Raw genomic sequence first — 24,187 nt, forward strand, 5'->3', positions numbered from 1 at the left:
CCCTCCAGCGTATCAACCGAACCACACAGCTTGGTGTCATTGGCAAACTTGCTGAGGGCGCACTCAATCCCACTGTCCATGTCAGCGACGAAGATGTTGAACAAGACCGGTCCCAACACCGATCCCTGAGGGACACCGCTCGATACTGGTCTCCAGCTGGACACTGAGCCATTGACCACAACTCTTTGTGTGCGGCCATCCAGCCAGTTCTTTATCCACCGAGTGGTCCGTCCATCAAGTTGATGTCTCTCCAATTTAGAGACAAGGATGTCGTGTGGGACAGTGTCGAACGCTTTACACAAGTCCAGGTTGATGACATCAACTGCTCTATCGCTGTCCATCAGTTCTATAGCCCCATCATAGAAGGCCATCAAATCGGTCAGGCAGGATTTCCCCTTAATGAAGCCATGCTGGCTGTCACCAAGCACCTTGTTGTTTTTCATGTGCCTTAGCATGCCTTCCAGGAGAATCTGCTCCAAGATTTTGCCAGGCACAGAGGTGAGACTGACTGGTCTGTAATTCCCCGGGTCATCCATTTTCCCCTTCTTGAAAATGGGGGTTATATTTCCCTTTTTCCAGTCGTCAGGAACTTCACCTCACTGCCATGATTTTTCAAATATGATGGCCAGTGGCTTAGCAACTTCATTTGCCAGCTCCTTCAGGACCCGCGGATGGATTTTATCAGGTCCCATGGACTTGTGCATGTTCAGTCTCGAACCATCACAGTGGGCCTACAGTGGTCCCAAGGTCTTCATTCTAACAGTCCCTGCGTCTGCCTTCCAAGCCTTGGGTGGTGTGGTCAGAGCATTTGCCAGTGAAGACTGAGGCAAAGAAGTCATTCAGAACCTCAGCCTTCCCCAAATCCAGGGCAGCCAGGTATCCTGGTAGCTTCCAGAGAGGGCCCACGTGGTCCCCTACCTTCCTGTTTTCACATCCCCAGCCAAGTCTGATTCTAACTGGGCCTTAGCCTAACCTGGTCCCTAGCTTCCCAGACAACATCCCAACCCACCTGTCCTTGCTTCCACTTTTTATAAGCCTCTTTTTTCATTTGAATTTTCCTCAGCAGCTCCTTATCCATCCAAGGAGGTCTCCTGGCCCTCCTGCTGCACTTCCTTCTAGTTGGGATGCAACACTCCTGAGCTTGTAGCAGGTGATCCTTGAATATCAACCAGCAGCCTTGCCCCCCCTGCCCTCAAGGGCTATATCCCACTGAACCTTACTAAGCAGGTTCCTGAAGAGGCCAAAGTCTGCTCTCTTGAAGTCCAGGGCAGTGAGCTTGCTGCACGCTCTCCTCACTGTCCTGAGGATCTCGAATTCGACCATCTCGTGATCGCTGCATCCAAGGCTGCCCTGGAGCGTCACATTTCCAGTGAGCCCTTCCCTGTTGGTGAGCACAAGGTCAAGCATGGCACCTCTCCTTGTCAGCTCCGCTATTACTTGCAGAAGGAAGCTGTCTTCCACACAACCAAGGAACCTCCTGGATTGCTTGTGCCGGGCCATACCGTCATTCCAACAGATGTCAGGGTGGTTGAAGTCACCCATGAGAACAAGGGCCTGTGAATGTGAGGCTTTTCCTATCTGTCTATAAAGCACTTCATCCGCAGGTTCTCCTTGATCAGGTGGTCTGTAACAGATCCCCACAGTAATGTCTCCCATCACTGTTTTCCCTTTAACCCTGATCCACAAACTATCTGTTACCTGATCACCTGTCCCCAGACAGAGTTCCATACTCTCCAGCCTATCGCTAACATAAAGGGAAACTCCCCCTACCCATCTGCTGGGCCTGTCTTTTCTAAAGAGCAATAGAACAAGGGGTAACTAAAAGAGGGGAGTTTCAGACTAGGTAAGGAAGAAACTTTTTACAATAAGGGTGTTGAAACACTGGAAGCACCAACAGAGGTTGTAATGCTCCATCCCTGGAAACATTCAAGGTGAGGCTGGATGGGGCTCTGAGCAACCTGATCTAGTTCAAGATGTCCCTGCTCATTGCAGGGTGGGGTTTGGACAAGATGACCTTTAAAGGTCCCTTCCAACCCAAACTATTCTATGATTCTATGATGCTACCACACCAATCATCCTCACGGGCCCCAAGGAGCTAGGAGCTGCAAAAGGACAAGACATGCCTCAGAAAAGAGCAATCAAAGCAATGAAAGAGTCAAGGAAATGAATTTAAAAGGAAGCAGAATACTTTGAATCATTGCTAATAGTGACCTGACAGACATCTGCAAACAGGTAGGAGTATAAACAACTGCAGAGAACTATATTAGTGACCTTTCTAAGAAGAAATGACAGCAACTGGGAGAAAAGGGATTTGTGGGAGCTGGACTGCATGCACCAGGAGTAATAGCCTGCACAATGCTGGAAGCAAATACAAACAGTAAAGGGAGCTGGAAACTGGAAACCAGCTGTCTGCAATGCTTGCTGTAGTGACAAACACCCTGAGCAGAGAGGCTGCAAGGTTTCCTAGCAGCCTCTTCCAGAGAGGCCAAATGAAGCCCTGGAGAGGGTAAGAGGAGAAATTTCTGCCCTTGGGGAGGGGTGGGGAAGAGAAGGCAGCATTGCTCACCAGTGGCGGGCTTTGGCACTACAGTACTTGAGGTCTTTGTCTGGCTCCACCAGCTGCCCATTCCTCCAGCACTGGCCACAGACAAATTTCATCTGGAGGTCGAAGGTGCTTGATGCAGGAGCCCGGGGAGAAGCCTGAGGAAGAGAACCACAACCTCAGGCAACCTGATCCAAAATGCACCCCTCAAGCTGCGTGTCAGCAACAACTCGGGTTAAATCAGAGACAGCCCAGTTCTCCTCTGCCAGTGTTATCTGCTGTCCCACTGATATACTGGACAGGAGCAAAACCACTGCTTGCTCCAGCATTATTTCTTGAGCTTTGACAAATGGCCAAAACACAGCCACCCTGGCAGATTCAAGCACGGACCAGGCCTGGCTGTGAAACCCCCGCAGCATATCTCCATGTACAGATAAGCTCTGTGAGACCTGCACCAGCACCTAATCCCCACCTCCCTGCAGGGAGGGCAATCCATAGCCCCTCGCTACCATGGGGAGAGCTCAATCACACAGTTCAGAGAGTCCCATCAGGCGGCAATGAGGCCGTGCCACAGCAGAGGACCCACCACTCCTGCTGTTGGACTAAGAGGCACATTTGACACCATGAAGTCAGAGCTGGGTCCCCTTCCAATCCATTTCTGGGCAGGTTTCCATCTCTCACAGTCCCTTTGCACCAGGTTTCACAGGCATTGTGATCACTGAGCAGAAACATACAATGCACATATTCCAAATCCTCTCAGCCACTTGACTGGCCTTCTGCTTGTCCTCATGAAAAAGCTGGTTTGGGATTATAACTAACTGGCTGAGGATTAAAAACGAGCCAGTCTGCCCATCCCATATCACTGCTGCCTCATGTTTTCTGAACAAATCTCTGGAAAGCTGTTTGCATTCTGTATCCCCACTGGAAAACACATTACTGGTGTCTCCAATTCATTTCCAAACCAAAGAGCAAACCTGCCTGGATGCCAGTGGTCCTGAGCATGGGAATATGTGAGGGTACAAGAGAACACCCCAGTCATCAGGCTGACCATAACATACAGAAGTTGTGTATGGATGAAACAGCTCCTGATTGCTGACACTGCCCATCCCAGCTGCCATGCCTTGACTTCTAATCCTGAGCATCTAACAAGGAGAAGACAGGAAAACCACATCCCCCAGGAGCAGGCTCCTGCCAGCAATTGATTAGCCGCAGCATGGACCCTATGTGCATCCCTTTGGCACAGGGAAAACAAGCACAGGCAGTGCAGAATCAAAGCATCTCCCAGGAAATGCCACATAAGCTACTACCACTCTGCATTGCTCCAGACCTGACACGTGAAAGTTACCCAGCTGCTGCGAAAAGCTGACCAAAGAGCTGTGCTGACTACAGGAGACCATCACTGCCCAGGATGTCCCAAGAAAAGGACTCGTCCAGAGAACCATCATCGCTCACGAAAAGCAGCAGCAATTCTGTTTTACTCGCCTCCAAGATGGCCTTTCTGGTGGCATCTGGCACATGACTTGTGCATCTGTCAGCTTTCACCAGTGCTGGTGACCACAAAGAACATATCAATCTGTCTGGCTGTGGGATGAGCAGGCTTGAGACGGGTAGAAAGGGAGTAGAGTACTTCCCTCTCAGATGCATGGCCTCTGAACACTAGTTCTAATCTCCACTTGGTCTCCAAGGGAAATTACGCTACAGCTTGCCTCTGACCCACCAAACTTAGAGATAGGCCTAAGGTAATAAAACAGCACTGCTGGCATATTCCCTTTTATCAGCCCCATGCTATCTGCCATGTAATCCTCCAGGCAACAGATCTCTCAGCACAGCCAGGGAGCTTGGCTCAAACCTACTGACACAGCAAAACCAGAAACTGAGTGGCTCCAGAAGGCACAACAGATCAGAGATAAAGAGAATGTTTCCCAGGTAATTCTGGTGATCCTGGCTGTTTTTCCCACAAATTCTTAACCAAAAGAAGACTTTCTGTGTGCATTTCTTCATCAGTCATGCAAACTGCTGGTCAATCCAGTGGGCATGTATGCTCCCAGGGGATTAGGAGACAAGTGAAAAATCAAAGCTGCTGCTGCTGTTGCTGTTACATGACTGTATTTGTGAAGGCAAGACACATACCTGGCAGGCTGCTGATAACCAGCAGTGTGGAAATTATATCACATGAGACTCTAGCAGATGAAGCCAGGCAAAACTGCCTCAGGCTGTGGCACCACCCCTTGCTATGGAGCCAGACAATATAGTGTTAGCTATGCACCATGGCAACCAAATAAATAAAGGTCTTTAGCACGACAGCTCTCCACTTCAGGCTTTGCAGAAAGCAACAGCCCCAGCGTAGCCACTCGTGTCTTCCAGCTTCAGGAACCCCGCTCAGCAATACTTGAAATGCTCTCTGGAGGAGCCACATGTCTCGAGGGGACTGTAAGAGTGGCCCAGGTTACTCAGCCACCTGGCCCAGTGAGCTGTACTTAGGTGCAAACTCCCCTTACTAGGCACTTTGTGCTCCATGCTGAAATTGATAATTCTGAGGCCACTTCTTTTTTTACTCCAACAAGAGGAGTAAAACCAGGATAGTCCTCAAGAATCAGAAAAAATGAGCATTAAGTCCCCTCAGCTCCTAAGGAGGTGATGGGAGGACACCCAGCTATTGCAACAGTCTCTTCTGCTCACTGCCTCTTCAACCTGCAGCCACTGGTTTTACTCCAATAGCAGCCTTTATGGGGCCAAAGGCAAGATCCCTGACAGGTCTTTAGCAAGCAGTGTATCTTCATTTTCCACTTCTTGCTAACTTCCACTCTCCTGACCCGCAGCATCACAGCTGCTGGGTCCCTGCATGCTGCCTGCCTCTTTTCTCCAGAACTGGATAGCCCCAGCCGGTAACTGAGTCCAACTGGCAGCTGTGACAAAACTGCAGCAAAATCCCTGGGAGCGACTGCTTCCGCTGACCAGAGGGCGCTGGGGTGAGCATGGATCACACGGGATGGTGGGAAGGAGGGGTCTGCTTTTACAGCACTCCTGGGAAGTTGTCTTTGCCAAGCAGCCAACTTCGAAAGCTGGGAGGGCGCTGAGAAAACTCTGAGTCACATCAGCCTGCTTGGATGGGAGAAAATAATGGCAAAAGTAAACATCTCTCAACAGATATGTTAGTCCTGCCCCTGAGGTCTGTGGCAACAAGCCAGTGTCTCATCCCATAGCACAGCCCTCTGGCTGAGTACGTGCTGATGCCAAAGCCATGGTTTGCTATTGCAGATGCATGCATCTGACCGATTTGATTCTGTCTCCCTGCGCAGTGTCAGTGCCAGGCTGCCAATCCCTGGTGCTGCTGGCAGGCACTTCCTGACTGTAGCAACAAAGTTGCTGCTTTGCCTCCGCACAAAGTAACAACCTGGAAGGGATGGAGGGTGCAGTCCGGGTCTGACAGGCATCTGTGAGGCACACCTAGACTTGGTCTCTAGCCATCAGCCCTCATACTGCCCAGGGTGCAGAAGCTGTAGCTCACTGCTCATCTCCCGACAGCTGATGTAGCGGGCACTGCCATTCCTTTTCCTGATCCACTGTCCCCTGCAAGCCCCAAAAGCCAAAACTAAACCCTTGCTCAGCATCCAGATCCCAAGTGCTTCAGAGGACATGCTCTGACTGTGCCTGCTGAACAACCTGTTCTTCCAACAGCAGCACCTCCAGACAAAGGTGAATTTGAAGCTGCAGGGGTTGCAGGACAACAGCTCTTCACCCATCTTTTTTTATCCCCTGATTATGCACAGAGAATGGCCAGACAGAGCTTTCTGGAAAACGCAGATCCACAGCAGGCAGGACAGAACCAGTCTCTGGACTCCTCTCTCCATGCGGCAGGGATTGCTGATATATATCCAACTACTGTCACAAGCTGCTGTACATTCACACTTTGCTTCCTCCACTATGAGGATGCAGGCAGCTGCCTCTGTACTCACATCAGGCAGAAAGAGATCATAGCCAGCTCTGTCTGCAGGGGCCATTCAGGTCATCCAGGCTCACTTCTTATACAATACAGGCTGCAGAAACTCATCCTCTCAGCTTCCTGAGAGGCTAGAACATATTCCTTAAGCAAGTCAGGCAACTTTGAGAACTAGAAACCTTGGTTACTCTGGACTGTTGCTTCGCATTCTTCTCCTCCAACCATGTCAGACCACAACAGAACAAGCTGCACAAGTACGTTGCTGAGCATCTCCTCAAAGATGACTCCATTCAGCATGATGTAGACACAAAGCCCACTGCAAACATCAGTGCAGTCACCCAAACTTTTCCTGCTGGTCTTGCCCGTGCCCATCAGATCTGCTTTTCCCCAGCATCAGTGCCCTGGAGCCTTCTGAACACTTTCTGATGGTCCATAACCAGCAAAAAAAAGCTGCTACCTGACACACTGAGTGACTCGTATACCTTTCCTATAAAACACCTCCTCTGCAGGGTGCTCACAGGCTGCACTCAGTGCTGGTCTCTGCAGAGGGACTCCTGGGTGAGGGGTCCCAGATAAAGGTGATGCACCCTTGCTCTGCCAGCGAGGCACAGGCCAAGGGGTGGCAGCTCAAGCATCTACAGGGGGAAAGAAAGTTGTCAGGTGGGAACAAAAGGGATTCGCAACACCTTCCCCAACATTTTGCAGGGGACAGAATTGCTCCTATGCCTGAGAGCTTGCTGGGAGGCATGAACTTTCTCATCTCATCAGACAGATTCTCTGAAAGTAATGAAAGAACAACAAACTTCCTGTTCTAATGGCAGAACTGCTTTAGTTCAATCTCAGGGCTGGGTTGGAAATCATCCTCACTGGGTGGGCTCTGTTCCTACACTACAGAATGCCCTCTTGGGGAAAAAAATAAAAGAGGGGTAAGGCCGTGCCACCCATAGCCAACAGGCTGGAAGAAAGCAAAGAGGTGCTCTTTGCTTGTAACACACCTCTCCAGAGAAAGCTTTTGGCCGTGCTGGAGGGTACAGGCAGAGGCACCTTCTCCCACACTGAGAGATTGGTGGCACAAAGAGAGTCAAAGCTCACAGCCTCCTCCTGGCAAGGTGTTGCTAAGATCTCTGCCCAGCCCCAACAGCATCTGAGCTGGAAGTTCCATCCACTCCTGCATTCAGAGCAGTCCTGAGGGTCATTTCTTAGAACCCTTCAAACTGTCGTATCGTCCCTTGGCCACTGAAGGGCAGCAGGACACCTTTGGTCCCCCCTCTGTGTGGCCATGGTCTCCAAAGTCTCTTGATTTCAGTAGCAAGGTGTCACAGGAAGCACCATGCTCTGCACATTGCCCTCCATCCTCTGGAGGCTTCACCCCACCACTGAACAGATCAGATAACAGTGCTGCAAGACAAGCCACACAGCACATCACTAGTACTGCAACCAGGAAAGCTCTCAGGTGTCCTGCTCCTCAATGGCCGGCCTAGTCCGCCTGGGACCTGTCACACACTGCACTGGAAGTTGAAAAGAGAAAGTGCTGGAACAGTTGGGAGCAAAGCTAGGCTGCAAGCAATAGATGCACCTTACTTACCATGCTGTTGGCTGGTTTGCTGGCATGTGCCTCCATCTGCTGCCAGTACTTCTTTGATTCCTGCACGATATCTTCGTGAGTCATTCCTGGGAACAAAAGGGGACAGAACTGAGCTACCCTGTCTTGGCCAAGAGAGGGAAGGAGAGGTTTCAGGACTTCCTATGTTGGGGCTTACTAACCCCTGTGTGACTGACAGCTCCCAGTGTACCTACTGGGAATGTCAGGGTTGTAAGAGGACCTACCACAGAATGTATTTAAGCACAGGCTAAGGAAGCTCCTCTCTCCACACAGGGCAAATAAAAGGGGTAAGAGTTTGGTCTCCTGGGCTCACTCAGACCTGATGTTCTGCACACACTGTCAGCAAAGGACCCAGATGTTGCCTCCAAAATGATGATTCTTGGCACAGGGTCAAGAGGCCATCCCTCAACACTGTATCAACAGATCCTACCCAAGACCTTCAAGACAATGCTTTGTTACTGTTGGCCTACTGTATACTGGAGTTTTGGGCACTAGCTTGGAAGATCACAGATATTCCACCAAGACATCTACCATCTCCAAGACCCCAGAAGTCTCACCTAATCCCTGCTGGCATTAATTAACCTGTTACTTCTTTAATCAATAGGTGAAGAGGAAAGTTGAAATTCAACACAGACAAACACCAAGCGCAACCAAGGTAGCAAGGAAAGACCAACAGCACAAAGCCATCCAAGGAACAGCTACGAGTACATAATCAGCAAGTAAAGATCTGCAAGGTTTCAGAAATCAGAAATGCAATATCAGACAGCAAGAAAAAGGGTTGTTCAGACCTTATCTAAGGAATTAGCTCCTGAGCAACCCAAGTGGTGAGGGAAAAGCCCCTGCCAGCACCAAGCAGCTAGATGGCCAGTATGAATGTCAGAGTGCTGAACAGCAAGAGAAAAGTATGTAAGAGTAGGAACTGTCTGGTCAATGTGAGGTCTCTGTTACAAAAGAGCCATGTTATTCAAGTGCTGTGAAGACCTGAGGTAGCTGCCAAAATAAACTGAAGCAGGTATCTTAGAACAGCCAGCTGACTGCAACAAGTGGGGTGCTGGGGGTGACCTTGATGCAGCACCCCCAGCACAGAGAGGTTGCAAAATTGCTTGCTTTGCTTTTGCCTATAGCTTTTATTATTGAAGTGTTCCCCAGAAGTGCCACATGGACACGATCTTTGATCTGAGAGGCAGCATGTTCCAGAACTTAAAGGCCAGCAAACACAAGTTTTCATCTCAGCTTAGGCTGTGTGTAACTTGGGTAAGTCACAGCATTCCTGACCTCAGTTTCCCCACCTGTGATTTCAGCTGTCCAGGTCCCTGCCAGGCAACAATACTGCTGTTTGTACAGGGCTTGGAGAGAATGAAAAGCATTCAGGGAACTTTACCATTCTTCAAGAACATTTGCTCAGGCCTCCAAAATGGCAGCTGCTGCAGAGCCAGTACTACTCCCAGATCAGAGCTGTTTGTGGATTTTCTTCTTCTTAACCATTAATCCCAGAAGAAACTGTGCAAAGTTGGGAAAACTGCAACTCTCTCTTTCGTGTCCAAATATTCCAGAGCTGGACACAACACTTATCTGTACATTTCTGAGGGACAAAAACTCTAAAGCTGGGAAAAGGCACAGTAAAAAGTTAACTGCACTGGACCTGGCACAGAAAGGGCCAAAGCAGCTGCCATTTTCTCCATTCTGTACACCTGCACTGTGATCCTTGGGGTGCAGAACCGACAGGAGAAGCATATAGAGCTCTTGTCACAGGACTGAATTTTAGGTCAAGTTCTTAGCAAGTGACTGCCTTCTTCCCGTCTCAGAAATCTGAATTAACTCAACAATACAGTCTAGAAATGTGGTGGCTGGGGAAAAAAACAACCCTCCCAAATATGAAAGGATGTTTTTCAATATACCAGCTCTCAATAGCATGAACTGTCCCCGAAGAGATGATCTGGGAAGCAGAAGACCCATGTGTTGATTACTTATATTTCAGCTTCTTTTGCAACACCATTAGTGAGGACAAAGACCCTGTGATTTCCCCTGATGGAAGAAGATAGTAAGATATGGCTGTGAAAAGCCACAGTGAACAAGAAAACAGTCCTGCCTGCCCACATTTTCATATCTTGGGAACCTTTATTCCACTAATACAATTCTTTATCCCCATGAACAAAGCTACAAGCTCTGTAAAAACTCAAATGGCTGTGAAATACAACAGACCAGAGGTTTTAAATGCAAGCTGCAATGAATGATGCCTCCTTCCTAATCTTGCCAAGCAATGGTGCCCAAATCAAACTCTCTGCTCCAAAGCTAAAGCATTCCCAGAAAATAGCAACAACTACCTTTCGTCTCCATTTCCATCATGAGGGATATACTTAAGAGAGATAATAAACTACCACTCCAAGAAGGAACACTCACAAGGGAAGCAGGCTCATACATACAGCCCTGCATGAACACACAAATTCATACAACAAACAAACCAAAAAAATATGATGGCTCTCCCATTGTTGGAAAAGGTGGGAGTAAGTACAAGGCTTACTGACCACCTCTGCAGCTAAACTCATGGCTTATTTCATCTCCTCAGCCTCCTGTTTGGAAAGCATTCTTCAAGCAAACAAGGCAAGAAGCAAAAAATCAATCTAACCGATTTCTTCCACAGTCTGAAGAGGAAGGACCAGGGGAGGAGGGGGCAAAACACTTTTTCTAAAACAAATTAAGCAAAATATTACAAAAATAAACCAACCACAGGGTGAGTTAAAGAGCAAGGAGCTTGAATGTTAGACTGCCCAGATTAGTACAGGCAGCATCATAAGCATGTAGGGCAGCAGTGGTGACTTATGGCTCACAGGCAACAGTCTTAGAAACTCTGGTGGTGTCATTTTTAATTTCTTGTGGCCACAAGCAAGAAGAGCAGAAGATGGCATTTGCCACAACGTGCTATTTGTTCATCTGTATCCCCCAGTGAGTCAAGCCAAGGACAATGACTGCGCTGAACTACAGTGACAGGCACTTCACAATAAACTGAAGAAGTTGCCCCCAACTGTACCAAAGAGTGGTGAGAAACATCCATAACATGTTTCCTCTCTGAAATACTCTGGGCTAGGTCCTGCACTAAACAGGACCCTGTGGTTAAAAAAGATGTAGCATTGTGGGTGAACCAGCATCTACTCAGTTGGAGAGCAGCAAATGAAACCCTCCAGCATGTCAGAAAGAGAGAGAGAAAAGACTGAAAGTGCCAGATGTGGGATTGTCATCATATAAGTGACCTGAATATAATTTTTGCAATAAGCTCTTCAGAGCCATGTCATCAAAGCCTCTCTGGGAAACACTGAGTTATTTTGTCATTTTCCACTGGTGGTGAACTTGAAACTGGAGATGCACAGTCTTTGTATAACTGCTTTGTAACCTATGCATACTGCCATTCCTTCTCACTGCACCAGATGCTCACTCAGGGATCCAATTGTTATTTAGGGTCTTGCACAGGATTTATGCACCAAAAACCTCTGGTGATTCAGCCCTACCTAATAATCATTTCAACTTATGCAGCTGGTCCCAAGGGAAAGGATTCCTGGTCTGCAAACTACAATAGCACATGTAAAGGGACAAGGGCTAAATCAGAATCACAAAATGGTTTGGAAGGGACCTTAAAGATCATCTACTTACAATCCCCCTGCCATCAGCAGGGACACCTTCCACTAGACCAGGTTGCTCAAAGCCCTGTCCAGCCTGGCCTTGAACACTGCCAGGGATGGGGCAGCCCCAACTTCTCAGGCACAGCTTCTGGTGCCAGGGCCTTACCACCCTTATAGTGAAGAATTAACCCTAATATCTAATCTAAATCTACCCTCTTCTAGTTTAAAGCCATTCCCCTTGTCCTGTCATTACATGCCCTTGTAAAAAGTCCCTCTCCAAATCATCTCACAGAACACCTTGGTTCTCTTTTCTGTGCCCCTGAGGACAAAAAGTATACGCACAAGTTGAGCGACAACTTCTCAGTACTCCCAAATCACTCTTTTCCCCTCTCAAATGGCGTGGGGTACACACCGGAGGAAACTCAAGTCCACACATCACCAGCCCTGCACCAAATCACACTCACCTGAATACTGCTGCAGCAGCCAGACCTTGAGCTCGATGAAACTATGGGCGAAGTGGCAGCTGTCCTCGCGCAGGCAGCCGTACCGCACCTCATGCCGGCACACATCAAACTGGAAGTGCTCCTGGAACTGTCGGATTTTGGAGTACTTCAGGGAGGTGGAACGTACGATGTGGACCAGACACCTGCCCATGCCAGAGAAATATGAAGCACCTGAGGAAACAAATCTTCACTCCCTCCTCCTTGCATGTGACTTTCAGACATTTGACTGGGCAGACAAAGGTCCTCTGGGAGAGACAGACTCCACTGGGAAAACCAAATCCCTGTCCTCCTACCCTATCAACCCTAGGTAAGTACTTTCAATCTTCTCAGCCCATGGGTGATGCTCCACTTAAGTTCACAGATCAGACACATTTCAAAGTATGAAGCAAAGATACCAACACCTCTGGCTCAGCAAGTCCCCAAGTCTCAGGTTGCCAGGAACCAGAGGGTTCTATTACTGTGTACTTGATGTGTTTCTTATACTTGTTTTCCTAAACATTCATCACCAGCCAGAGGTAGGATCCTGAGCTAGGGGATCTTTGGTTTGACCTTTATGTAAAGGCCAAACTGAAAGGCAAATTAAGTCAAAGGCTGACTTCAAAGGGCTTTGCCAATGCCTGAAATCCCTTAGTACCAGGAAGAAACAGGCAGGGTGAAGCACACAGTGCTATTTATCATGCTTTGAGCTGCCCTATGATTGGAACCCATGGGGAGGAAATAAAGAAAGAGAGCAGTGCCCTGGAGTTAAACTGGCTGGACTTGTGAGAGATTGCTCTCATCAACACAAAAACATTCACTCACTTGTTGTCATGGAAACTGTGTTTGGCAGAAAGGTTGGAGCAGACAGATGGTGTGTCCTTGGTCCCTTTGCTGATAATCCGGGGTTTGCTGTCAAAGCAAATCTGAGAAGAGAAGAATTAGCATGCTGGGAAAATCTTAGAGAGCAGTGAACCCGAGCCACTTCACTTGGAAGGAGAAGAAGAGCCAGAACCAGCCTATTCTGATGTTCAAAGCCAGAAGCAGCCTGGTGAAAACTTTGTGGTGGGGCTTTAAAATAAAGCAAGCAAACTTTTGGAAGAGCTTCCAGGCAACATTTTTTGGCTTATTCTCAACAGTATTTTCCATTGTGGTTGGAAAACTTTTGGTCAGAGCCACATATTCTTTCCCAGTTAGCCAACACAGCAAGAACAAGGGGGAAACATTGGGGAGAAATAAAAGAACAGCCAATTCACAGCAAAGAATGTGTCTCTACATGTACCACTGCTAATGTGGGGCACTTTCTGCTGCAGAACATCAAGATGGTACAAGTCAATTCTCAACTGCCTGTCTTGGTGGCTCAGCACAGACAGCAAATCAGAATTCACTGATTTACAGGTTTCTAAAGTAGATGAGGATAAATTACAATTCAAAGCAGTATCTCAAGACAGAGAAAGAGATGGGTGATCGATCCCATGAGTCTGCGTGCACCTGGTTCAGCTGCAGGAGGAGGAAAACTACCTCTCCTTTCTTCTACACAGCTGTATCCACTACTCACTGCCCTTCTGGGAGCAGGACAATGACTGGGACATATAAAATCATAAAATTTATTAGGTTGAAAAAGGCCTTTAAGATCACCGAGTCCAACTGCTACCCTAGCACTGCCAAGTCCACCACTAAACCATGTCACTAACCATCACATCTACAACTTCTAAATGCATCTACACCTTCTAAATACTTCCATGGATGGTGACTCAACCAATTCCCTAGGCAGCCTGTTCCAATGCTTAATAATCCTTTCGGTGAAGAAATGGTTCCTAATATCCAGTCTAAACCTACCCTGGCACAACCTGAGGCCACTTTCTCTTGTCTTATCGCTTGTTACTTTGAGAAGAGAGGGACCCCACCTCACTACAACCTCTTTTCAAGTAGCTGTAGAGAGCGATAAGGTACCCCCTGAGCCTTCTCTTCTCCAGACTAAACACCCCTAGTTCCCACAGCTGCTCCTCATCACACTTGTGCTCCAGATCCTTCATCAGCTTCATTGCCCTTTTCTGGACCTGCTCCAGCACCTCCATGTCTCTCTTATAATGAAGCGCCCAGAACTGAACACAGGATTTGAGGTGTGGCCTCACCAGTGCCAAGTACAGGGGGATGATCACTGCCCTGGCCCTGCTGCGACACTGGTGCTGATACAGGCCAGGATGCTGTTGTCCTCGGCTGCGTGGGCACAAGCTGGCTCATGTTCAGCTGCCTGTTGACCAACACCCCACCCGTCTTTTTCTGATGGGCAGCTTTCCAAACACTCTTCTCCAAGTAGCATTGCATGGGATTGTTGTGACTCAAGTGCAGGACTCAGCACTTGGCCTTTCTGAATCTCATACAATTGGCCTTGGCCCAATGGCGCAGCGTGTTCAGATGCCAAATTGGTGCTGTCTGCAAATTTACTGAGGGTGCACTGTATCCTCTCATCCAGACCATCGGTCAAGATATCAGAGCTGGCCCCAGTACCGAGCCCAGGGAACACCACTTGTGACCAGCCACCAGTTGGAGCTAATCCCATTCAGCACCACTCTTTGGGCCTGGCCATCCAGCCGGTTTTTTACCCAGCAAAGACTGCACCCATCCAAGCCACGAGCAGCTTCTCCCAGAGAATCCTGGGGAAAACGGTGTCAAAGGTTTTATTGAAGTCTCAGCAGACAACAACCACAGCCTTTCCCTCATCCACTCTGGGTCACTTTGTCACAGGAGATCAGGTTGGTCAAGCAGGGCCTGACTTTCATAAATCCATGCTGACTGGACCCAATAGCCTGGTTGTGCCATATGTGCCACGTGATGGCACTCAAGATGATCTGCTCCATAACCTTTTCTGGCATGAGGTCAGGTTGACAGGCCTGTAGTTCCCCAAATCCTCCATCCAGCCCTTCCTGTAGATGGGCATCCCATTTGCTAACCTCCAGTCAACTGGGACCTGCCAGGTTAGCCAGGACTGCTGAGAAATGATGGAAAGTGGCTCAGTGAGCACTTCCACCAGCTCCTTCAGAACCCCTGGGTGGATCCCACCAGGCCCCATAGATCTGTGTGTATCTAAGTGGTGTAGCAGGTTGTTGATCATTTCCCCTTGGATTACAGGGGCTTTGTTCTGCTCCCCATCCCTGTCTTCCAGCTCAGAGGTATGGGTACTGAGAGAACAACTGGTCTTGCTATTAAAAGATTGGGGCATTAAGTACCTCATTCTTTGTCACTATGTTTCCTCCTGCACCCAATAAACGATGGAGATTCTTCCAAAGGTCATAAACTCTCCTTATTTACCCAACTTCCAGCCAGAGTTCTGTTCAGTCAGACTGGTTTCTTCCCACCAGCTCAGCTTTTGGCACACAGGGAGGTCCTGCTCCTGCACCTTAAAGATTTCCTTGTTGAAGAAGGCCCAGCCTTCCTGGACTCCTTTTCCCTCCAGGACTGCTTCCCAAGGGGCTCTGTCATCCAGGCTCCTATACAGTACTGAGTCTGCCCTCCAGAAGCCCAAGGTGGCAGTTCTGCTTACCCCTCTCCTTACTTCTCTGTCATTTTGTGACTGCTGTGCCCAAGACAGGCTCCAACCACCACATCACCTACAAGTCCTTCTCAGTTCAGGAACAACAGGTCCAGTGGGTACCTTCCCTGGTTGTGTCACTCACCAGCTGTGCCAGGAAGTTACCTGCCACACACTCCAGGAACCTCCTAGGCTGTTTCCTCTCTGCTGTGTTGTATTTCCAGTGGACATCTGGTACGTTGAAGTCCCCCATGAGAACAAGGACTTCTCCCAGCTGCTTACAAAATGTTTCATCTGCCTCTTCATCTTGGTTGGGTGGTCTATAATAAGACTCCCACCATGATACCTGTTGGCCTTTCTCCTGATTCTTAGCCATAAACACTCAACCCTATCATCACCATCATTAGGTCTAGACAGTCAAAATACTCCCTAACATACAGGGTTACCCCACCACCTCTTCTTCCTTGCCTATCTCTTCTGAAGGGTTTATAGCCATCCACTGCAGCACTCCAGTTGTGCAAGTCATCCTACTATGTTTCTGCGATGGCAACTATCAACGTATCAATGGTTCAGACACATACTGAGGAGATGCTGAAAGGTGCCTGCTCCCTCCTGCCAGCTCTGTACCTCACAGAGGAAGGTGAAGATTCCTTGATGTTCCTTGAGGAGCTTGGCAATGGTGAGGCTGCTTTGCTTGATCCCACCTAGTGGGTCAAAGAGGAGGTCACGGTTGAGGGTCCCCTTCCTCTCCTCCGTCCACACGTCGATCTCTTCCTGGTGGTACGCGAAGGTGCAGTTATCCCCGTACTTACAGTCCTGCTTGTTTAGCATATCTACAAAGCAACAAACAGCACACACCACCACACAGGGAGGGCGGCCCAGTCAGAAACTAAACTCTCTCTTGTCTCCTCCCACTGCCCACACCTCACAAGGAGCTGAAAGCAAGAGAACACAGAGTTAAAGAAAAAAAGAAAAGGCATCTCTCCCTGAGTTTGCCTATACCCAGGACATTCAGGAATTGTTAATGCAAACTACTGAATGGTGACAATCTCAAGTAATTACATCTGCTGTGGAAACTGTCTCAAGATGGAGGCCTGCTTTAATTGAGTGCCTGGCCACGGGCAGACCACAGTTTAACCAACCCCTTTTAAACCCAATTCAGATTAAGTTCTCCTAGCAGCCCAGCACTGAGGAGCCCTGTTATCTTGGCTCTTGCAATCTCCCTACTTCATTAGGTACTTTGTAAAGACACTGCCTTAGTGACCAATCTGGTCACATTGCCCACCCATAGTGATAGGCTGAAGCAAAGCAGCAAGCAGAGTGAACTTTTACCTAGGCAGAACCACAGCTCTGCCATGGCGCTGCTGAGTGGAGCAGGACTAACGCAGGCACACATACAGGAGGCAGGTTCTCAGCAAAGCCCACATCAACAGTGCAGCTCTGAGTGCCTGGCTCTGCACAGCACCTCACTATGCTTTTGCAACATTTCTGCTCCACCACTTTAAAAGCTGCTTGTTCTCCACAGCATGGGAGCTCATTGCCTTTCACTGTACACAGCCTCTTGGTCCATGAGCTACTGAAGGGGCAGGAAGACCCCAAAGACAGCACATGATACCAAGTGAAGTCCCCTCCCAACCTCCCCTGGCACATGCCAAACAGTCCCTTCCCAGCCACTGAGAGGCCTATCCCCTCCAGATCACCTTTGCACAGGTAATAGGATCCTACAAAGTTGGTTTTGGTTGGGCGAGGACGGATCCTCTTCCAGGTCTTGTCTTCTGAGCTCTTCAGCCTGCCCAGCAGAATGTCCCGCTTGCACTTGTGCTCCAAGCCTTCCCGGTAGGTGTAATCACCAGCCTTGGGTCCTGCAGGACAGAATAACCCTATCAGCCCAGGCAAAGGCAAACCCTAACCTGGGCCAGTGCTCTGGGTGGCAGAGCACACGCATCACCTGTTTTGGGGTAGCAGATATGACAGGCTTGTTTGAAGACGTGAGTAGACGCCAGAGGGTTCTTCACCAGCAGGGCTGTGTTGGGCATTACTGGTTCTGGCTGGGACAGTAAGTGCTCAGTGACCTTGGGCACAGCTGGGTGACTCACTCCACCAAGGCTGACCTGAGCAAAACCACACATACCTCTGTTTTCAGCTTTGCAACCACATGGAAGAAACCTCTCCAACCCCCTGCCCCATGCCAGTCTCTCAAAAACCCTTCTTGTTTTCTCTCTTATCAAAATGTTTTCATCTGAAGTAGCAGTTCCAAAGGAGCAGCATGCAACTCTTTTAAAGATGATAAACAGTGTGGTATGTTCACTTCAAAGATGGGCCTCTTTCTCTTTTGGTAAGGGACCTCAGTTTTCTACTGTGAGTCACAGAACAAAATATCCCACTCACTCCCTCTCATACCTTCCGTCACAACCAGCTCCACATTGGAAGACTCTCATATCAGCCCTATCCCAAGCTGGGAAAAAGCCAAACCACTTATCAGTGAGTCTTCAGAGAGCAGATTAATTTGAGGACAGAGACTTTGCTTCACACTGACGTTAACAGGACTATCAGATCACAGGAACTTATGAATATAATTCTTGTTCCAAGCTTGCCAACCATAGATATCCCTCCCCCTTTTCTCCAAGACTGAAGACATGGGAGAGGGGCAGAGAAGTGTTATTCTTTGCACTCCTGACAGGTGCAAAGAAACTCAGCAGCCTGAAGACAAAGTTGGCTTACTCTGCCTCATCCTTCAGTGTTATGTGGCTGCCAGATAGAGTGGGGCACTGGCCTCCATGATTACCTGTCAACCCTACAACCTAGGTCACACCATGTTTACCTTGGCAACAGGCAAAGTAGCAGATGAAAATGAAGATGGAACTAATGTCTTCCTACTGACTCTAGGGAAATCTTTACCTGCCTTGCCATAACATGGGAGACAACACTCACTGGGGCAGGTTAAGAGGAGGGGCCCAAATTACCTACATCACTCAAGTCACTACTACCTTGGCTCCAGAGCACCTTGGGACATCAACACGAGGGAGCGGCTCACTCACCACGGGGGATGGTTTTTGGCTGCCAGGTGGGTGTCGCAGTTCCTGAGGACTAGTTTCTTCTGGAAAAAAGAGGGAGAAAGAGCTCCACAAAACAATCATTTCACTTTGAGAGGCAGTTTTGCTCACAAAAAGACAAAACAAAAAAAAGCTTATTAAAGCCATCTGTTTTATTGCTTTTATAACCTTTTAGTATTTTTTTTTCCAGAACAATTAGTCTAAGTCTGAAAAACTCCAGGAAAGGCCTTCTTGTTCCCCAAACCCTACTGAACTCAATTATAGGCTGCTGAGCACTGGCATTCCCAATGTTGCAACTCCAAGGTAGCCCAGTGCTGAGGCGAATCTAAAGATTGAAGTGCTGACTGGCCAATATCTACTCTTCTCAAAATACTGCTGACAACATACTGCAGTACTGGGGTCAAGTAGGTCAAGAAGCCTGCCTTCCCTCTTGGGACAGGAGGGGACAGACTTTTTGGCCACAGCCCTCCAAAACTTTGCTCCCTGTGGCATGAGAGCGCAGTGCCACAAGCAACAGGACACTCACTGCCCTGAAAAAAGAGATGTGAGAGACCCACCTTAGCCTCTACCATTCTGCCCAGTGCTACAAGGTCCCGTATCATCTAGAACAGTCATCAGGCGTTTGCTCATTTGGTCCAAAATGTCAAAGAGATGTTGGAGGGATCATGTTATAGCCTAGCAAACTGTATCAAGGGAGGTGCCCTAGACTCCAAGCTGAGTTTAAAACTCATCACTCATCATTACGCACCTTTGCGTTCCTTTCTCCTCTTGAGATTTCACACCATGGACATACTGTTTATCTGGGATTACACACCTGTAGCCTTTCTCATTACTCCTGAGCTAGACATACTCAGTTGCTCTGTCCAAGACAACTTCCTGCATTACATTTACACTCCCGTTCTGCAGCACCAGCAGACAAAGCTATAGACAGATAGCCTCAGCACTGAAGGAAATCATTTTGGCATGCATTCACAGCTAAAGCAGCACAAAACCCCATCAGTCCTGTGCTTACCAACAGCAAAGGAATCCAAGGCATCCAGTGATCCTCTGCTTGTCCCAAAGGAGTCTAGGGCATCAAGCCGTGAGTCTGTGTAGGGGAGCAGATCCAGGGAATCCAGCGAATCTAAGGTGGAGCCGCCACTTCCTCCTGGTGGGGCCTCAAAGGCATCCAGGACAGAGGAGGAGGAAAGCTGTTTAGTGGGATCCATCACCAGCCCGAAGGAGGCAGGAGGCAGCGGGGTGGAGACAGGAATGCTGGCTGTCACAACTGGGGGCAGCAGCGGAGTTCCCCCCGGAAACACAGGGATCAGCTGGGGCATCTCTGTTGGCAGGTTGGTAGGAATGGTGCCCTGGACCAGAGACTTTGGGGAATCAGGAAGGGAGGAGATAAACAGAAATTAGGAACAAGGAGCAGAGAATGAGTGAATACAGACAGCAACAGGCTCCCACTCAAGTGGGTGAAACAAAAGGACACCCAGCAGCTCCATCCGCCAGCAGACTTCCCAGAGACCTTCCAATCTACACAGCACATGGACTGGACCGAGGTCCCTGTGGAGGTGCTGGGCTACCTGAGCTCATCAGTCTGCAAGGCAGAGCCATGTGCTGGGCATTTAAGCCCGTTCAGGTCAAGAAAAAGTGCAGCTGAGCACATGTAGTGCTGAGGTCAGGTTGACAACTGTTATTCATGGCACCTCTCATCTGAGCTTTTTGGTTCAAGAGGTGTCCTGCATGAATATGAGTATACTGCTTCCAGACTCAAGCTCACTCACATAACATCAGCAACACCAGCAACCAAAATCCAACGTAAGTACGAATACAAATTATCTCTACAGCTCCCAGACACGTTCAAATACCTTAGGCTGAATGCAGCCTGCACAAAATACAAGGACATTAGAGCATGCCCACTGTATAAAATACATCCATCATTCCTGCTTCAGCACACTCATTTCTACGCTCAGGCCTGCTTCAACTCCATGGCCACCAGAGTCTAGGGGAGAGGTGATGGTGTGGGACGGTTATCTTGGGTACCTTTTGAGGGACAGCTCCATGACGTTGCACACAGCAAAGCAGGCTTAAAGGCGGGCTCCTTTAGATACCCCCAAGCCAATTACAGAAGTAAAGGAAGGAATGAATGAGTTTTACCAGAGGAAGAGCAAGGAGGAGAGAGTGGTGGAAAGAGAGAGAGAACGGCAGCACACATATTCACATGCTCCAAGGACCTATTTGGAACAAGAAGCAGGGGACCCACACAGCATCCGCTCTTACTAGAGGGTATGGTGACCCTTCGGCAAGGGAGTCCAGGAGGGAGTCCAGTTCTTCTCCAATGATGTCCCCATCTGTGAAGTCCTCCACGCTCTCAGGCGCTGGCAAGGACATGCAGTCTGGAGATGGGAGCAGGCTGGCAGCAGGGAGCGAGGTAGGCAAGCCCTTTGCATCCGAGTCAGAGGGCAAAGAGGCCAGCCCCTCACTCACAGGGATGGAGGTGGCCACAGGAGCTGGGAGGCACTGCAGGTCCATAGAGCAGTCTATGATGAGGGAGAAACAGAGCCAGTCACCCAGGAGAGCCTCTTGCAGGGGGCAGGCAGAGCACAGCCTGACAAAAATAATATTGTACAACTCCCTCAAATCACAAAAAACAAGTATGACAGTTTTCTAAGAGGAGAAGCTCTGGTCTGAAGAGTTCTTGCCCTTTCATTTTTGTTCCCAGTCTCTCATAGCTCACTGATAGCTGAAACACACTCTAAGGGGCAGTGCCCAGGCTGACTATCAGGATTTGGCAAACATGACCAAAAGCTTGTACAGTATCTAGGAAAAACACAAAACCTGTGGTTGAGCAGCTACTGAGTTCACTGGGTCTAGGACTAAAGGCCAGGGGCACATAATCCAATTTCTCTATAACCCACCACCTGGTGTTTTCTTTAATGTTCCTCACTAATGGATTTGGCAGAGATCACTGCCTTCTCTACTCCCTGAAGCTTCGATACCCCAGCTGAAAGCTTGCTTACTTGTTCCCTCTCTAAAACCTCAGGCATCCTAAACGGCAAAAGATAAAAAACACAGTCTTGCTGGGAAGGAGTCAGAGATGAGGTGCTCAGACCAGGCTGTGCTAACAGTGGGTCCCCCAAAACACCCATCAGACTCACTTAGCTGTCTTTACCCACGTAAATTCCCTGCTCGAGTGCTTCCTGATGTCTGCGGGTGGAAGGGTGCTGCCCACACTCCCTCTCAACACCTCAGCAACAAACATTCTCCTGGGAGCTTGTGTGAACCAGGGTCAGGGCAGGAGAGAGGCAGTGATTTTCCCTAAGGCTTCCTTGCCTCTCCAATACATTACTGAAATGGTAAGATGTCCCCACCATGCAATATAAACCTCTGTTAACTGAAGTTAAGGTTAAAACACATATTCTCCATAGAAGAGCATTTTATTCTCAAATAAAATAAAGGTTAAAAAACCAAAAGAAGTTCAAATGTTAGAAATTTGGAAAATGCAGCGTTACACTTGCAGCTCTCAAACCAAGCACCCAAACTACCTTAATTCTGCCCCTGTGCAGATGTCCTGGAATAAAAGAAAAGAAGTAAGACAAAGATGCTGCTTTCTCAGTCCACACAGCAGCGTCTGCACCATAGCTATGATGGTCTAAGGCTGTAAGCAAGGCAAAGTTTGGAAGTAGAGACAATAGCTTTTATTAGAAAGACTGGTAAGAATGGGAAAGAAACTAGACAAGCTTCCAAGACACAAATCCTGATCCAGTGAGAAATGCTGCCTCCTGTCTATACAAGATCTGCTCACTCAGCCCCCACAAGAACTCAGCCATCCCTTTCTAACTGGGACTGGGTGAGTGAGCTGTGTTGCTGTCCTCTACACTGCATGTTCACTGACTGCAGACTGCGTTGGTGACCTTCTTAGCTCAGAGGATCAGCAGTTCCTGCAAACCCCCAAGTCCTGAACAGAACAACAGCAGAGACAACACACACATGCAGCCCCCCTTATCTCTAACCCCACCAGGAACACACCACCACCCCCTGCCACCTTTCCTCTGGCTTTTGTTGTGAGTGGTCCACAGGGATGAACCACAGCCAAGGTCACTATGCAAGGCACCGGAGGCAGAGACATGACAAAGACAGGGAAAGCAGGGGGAGGCAGCAAGGGATAGACACAGGGCCCTCCCCACAACCTCATGCATGCAACTGAAGGAAAGTGCATGTTGTACCTTATGGGATCCAACACAGGTTTTCGGGGCTGCAGTTGGAAACATTCCCCACAGGCAGCAGCAGCTCAAAGGAAGCCTGTAAATGTCCTTAGTTTTGCAGCTGCTCCTCAGACCAAGCTCAGCTCCAACCCCAAGCCCCCTTTGTGTTGGCTTCTCTCAGCTCACCTCCCTTTGTGCTTAGGAGCCAGCCATTGAGCTTTCCTTGGTGACGGCCTCATCACCAGTAGCTCGGCTGGATTTCCCTCAGTATAAAGGGACGGCTTGTGCCTTTCCATTTTTCAGATGTTTAAACCTGCAGTATTGTTAAAATCCCTCCAGGGGCAAACAAGAAGTTCAGAACACACCGGAAAGGACAGGGACATGTGCACGGGGGAGCAAAAGGGTTCACAACGACAGGGCCCTAAAGGATCCAGAAGTTCAGACCTTCTTTGAAGAATGAAAGAGGCCCTCCAGTTCTACTCAGACTGGGGAGCAAAATGGCCCTCACACACCCTAAGAGGCTCCAAACCCTGAAAAAGCTGACTGCACAACAAAAAGGCAAAGAATGATATGGGACCCATACACACAACTCAGTGCATGTGAAGGGTGAGAAGAGCAGGGACCAACAGGTTCCACTACTTCTAAGGGGCAGAGGGGAGATGTCTGCTCCCCTCTCCCTGACCAGAAACGCTCTCATTCCTTCAGTCACTTCCACCCATTCCCCACTGTCCAATCTTTTCGCCTCTCCCTCCTTTCCCATTCCTGCTTTCCTCGGGATACCCCATCTGCTGACCTTACCAGCCACCATACCCACATCTCACGTATTCTTCTTCCAGAAAGCTCATGCACCTCCTGCATTCACCTAAGGTTTGCTCCATCTTAAAAAAATACACCAGCCTTCTTTGATGGGCAAATCACAAGCATGCACCTGAGTCCCCTTCATTTCTGCCACTGCCATACCACTAAGCCCCATGTATTATTATAAGCTCAATGAGAGTCTTGTCCATCTGCTCCTCCATCTCTCATTCCATGCCCCCCACTTGGTAGCTTCTCTGGCCATACACCTGCTTGTCCCAGAGGGGCAAGTACAGTACTTTTAAAAGCTCTGTTTCTAGCTCTGCTTCCCAAACCAGCAGTGGCTCCCTAAGTGCATTATCTGGCCAAAGGCCATCTGAGCCATGATCTGTGCAGTGCCAGCCTGACTTAACCAGATGACTTCAAGCAAAGCATGGGG

The 24,187-nt window shown here is 48.8% G+C and overlaps 1 protein-coding gene across 7 annotated transcripts in view; it reads right to left on the reverse strand.

Annotated features, from left to right (window-relative positions):
• Positions 1-24,187, reverse strand: part of ZC3H7B (zinc finger CCCH-type containing 7B) — a 51,936-nt gene that overhangs the window by 10,855 nt on the left and 16,894 nt on the right. For 2 of the 7 annotated variants that reach the window (XM_061363200.1, XM_061363210.1), the window contains exons 9-18: positions 21,023-21,288; positions 19,776-20,124; positions 18,695-18,807; positions 17,659-17,821; positions 17,411-17,572; positions 16,338-16,543; positions 13,004-13,104; positions 12,164-12,345; positions 8,068-8,153; positions 2,567-2,700 (exon numbers count right to left, since the gene is read on the reverse strand). In XM_061363200.1, coding sequence (XP_061219184.1) covers positions 2,567-2,700; positions 8,068-8,153; positions 12,164-12,345; positions 13,004-13,104; positions 16,338-16,543; positions 17,411-17,572; positions 17,659-17,821; positions 18,695-18,807; positions 19,776-20,124; positions 21,023-21,288 — 1,762 coding nt within the window. The remainder of the gene's footprint in view (positions 1-2,566; positions 2,701-8,067; positions 8,154-12,163; positions 12,346-13,003; positions 13,105-16,337; positions 16,544-17,410; positions 17,573-17,658; positions 17,822-18,694; positions 18,808-19,775; positions 20,125-21,022; positions 21,289-24,187) is intronic. The other 5 variants (XM_061363245.1, XM_061363220.1, XM_061363229.1 and 2 more) reach the window with 5 other exon arrangements.

The sequence above is a fragment of the Neopsephotus bourkii genome, unplaced genomic scaffold (assembly GCF_033783945.1).
Source record: "Neopsephotus bourkii isolate Nb327-2 ecotype Australia unplaced genomic scaffold, CSIRO-AGI_Nbou_v1 NB_107, whole genome shotgun sequence".
Taxonomy (NCBI): Eukaryota; Metazoa; Chordata; class Aves; order Psittaciformes; family Psittacidae; genus Neopsephotus; species Neopsephotus bourkii.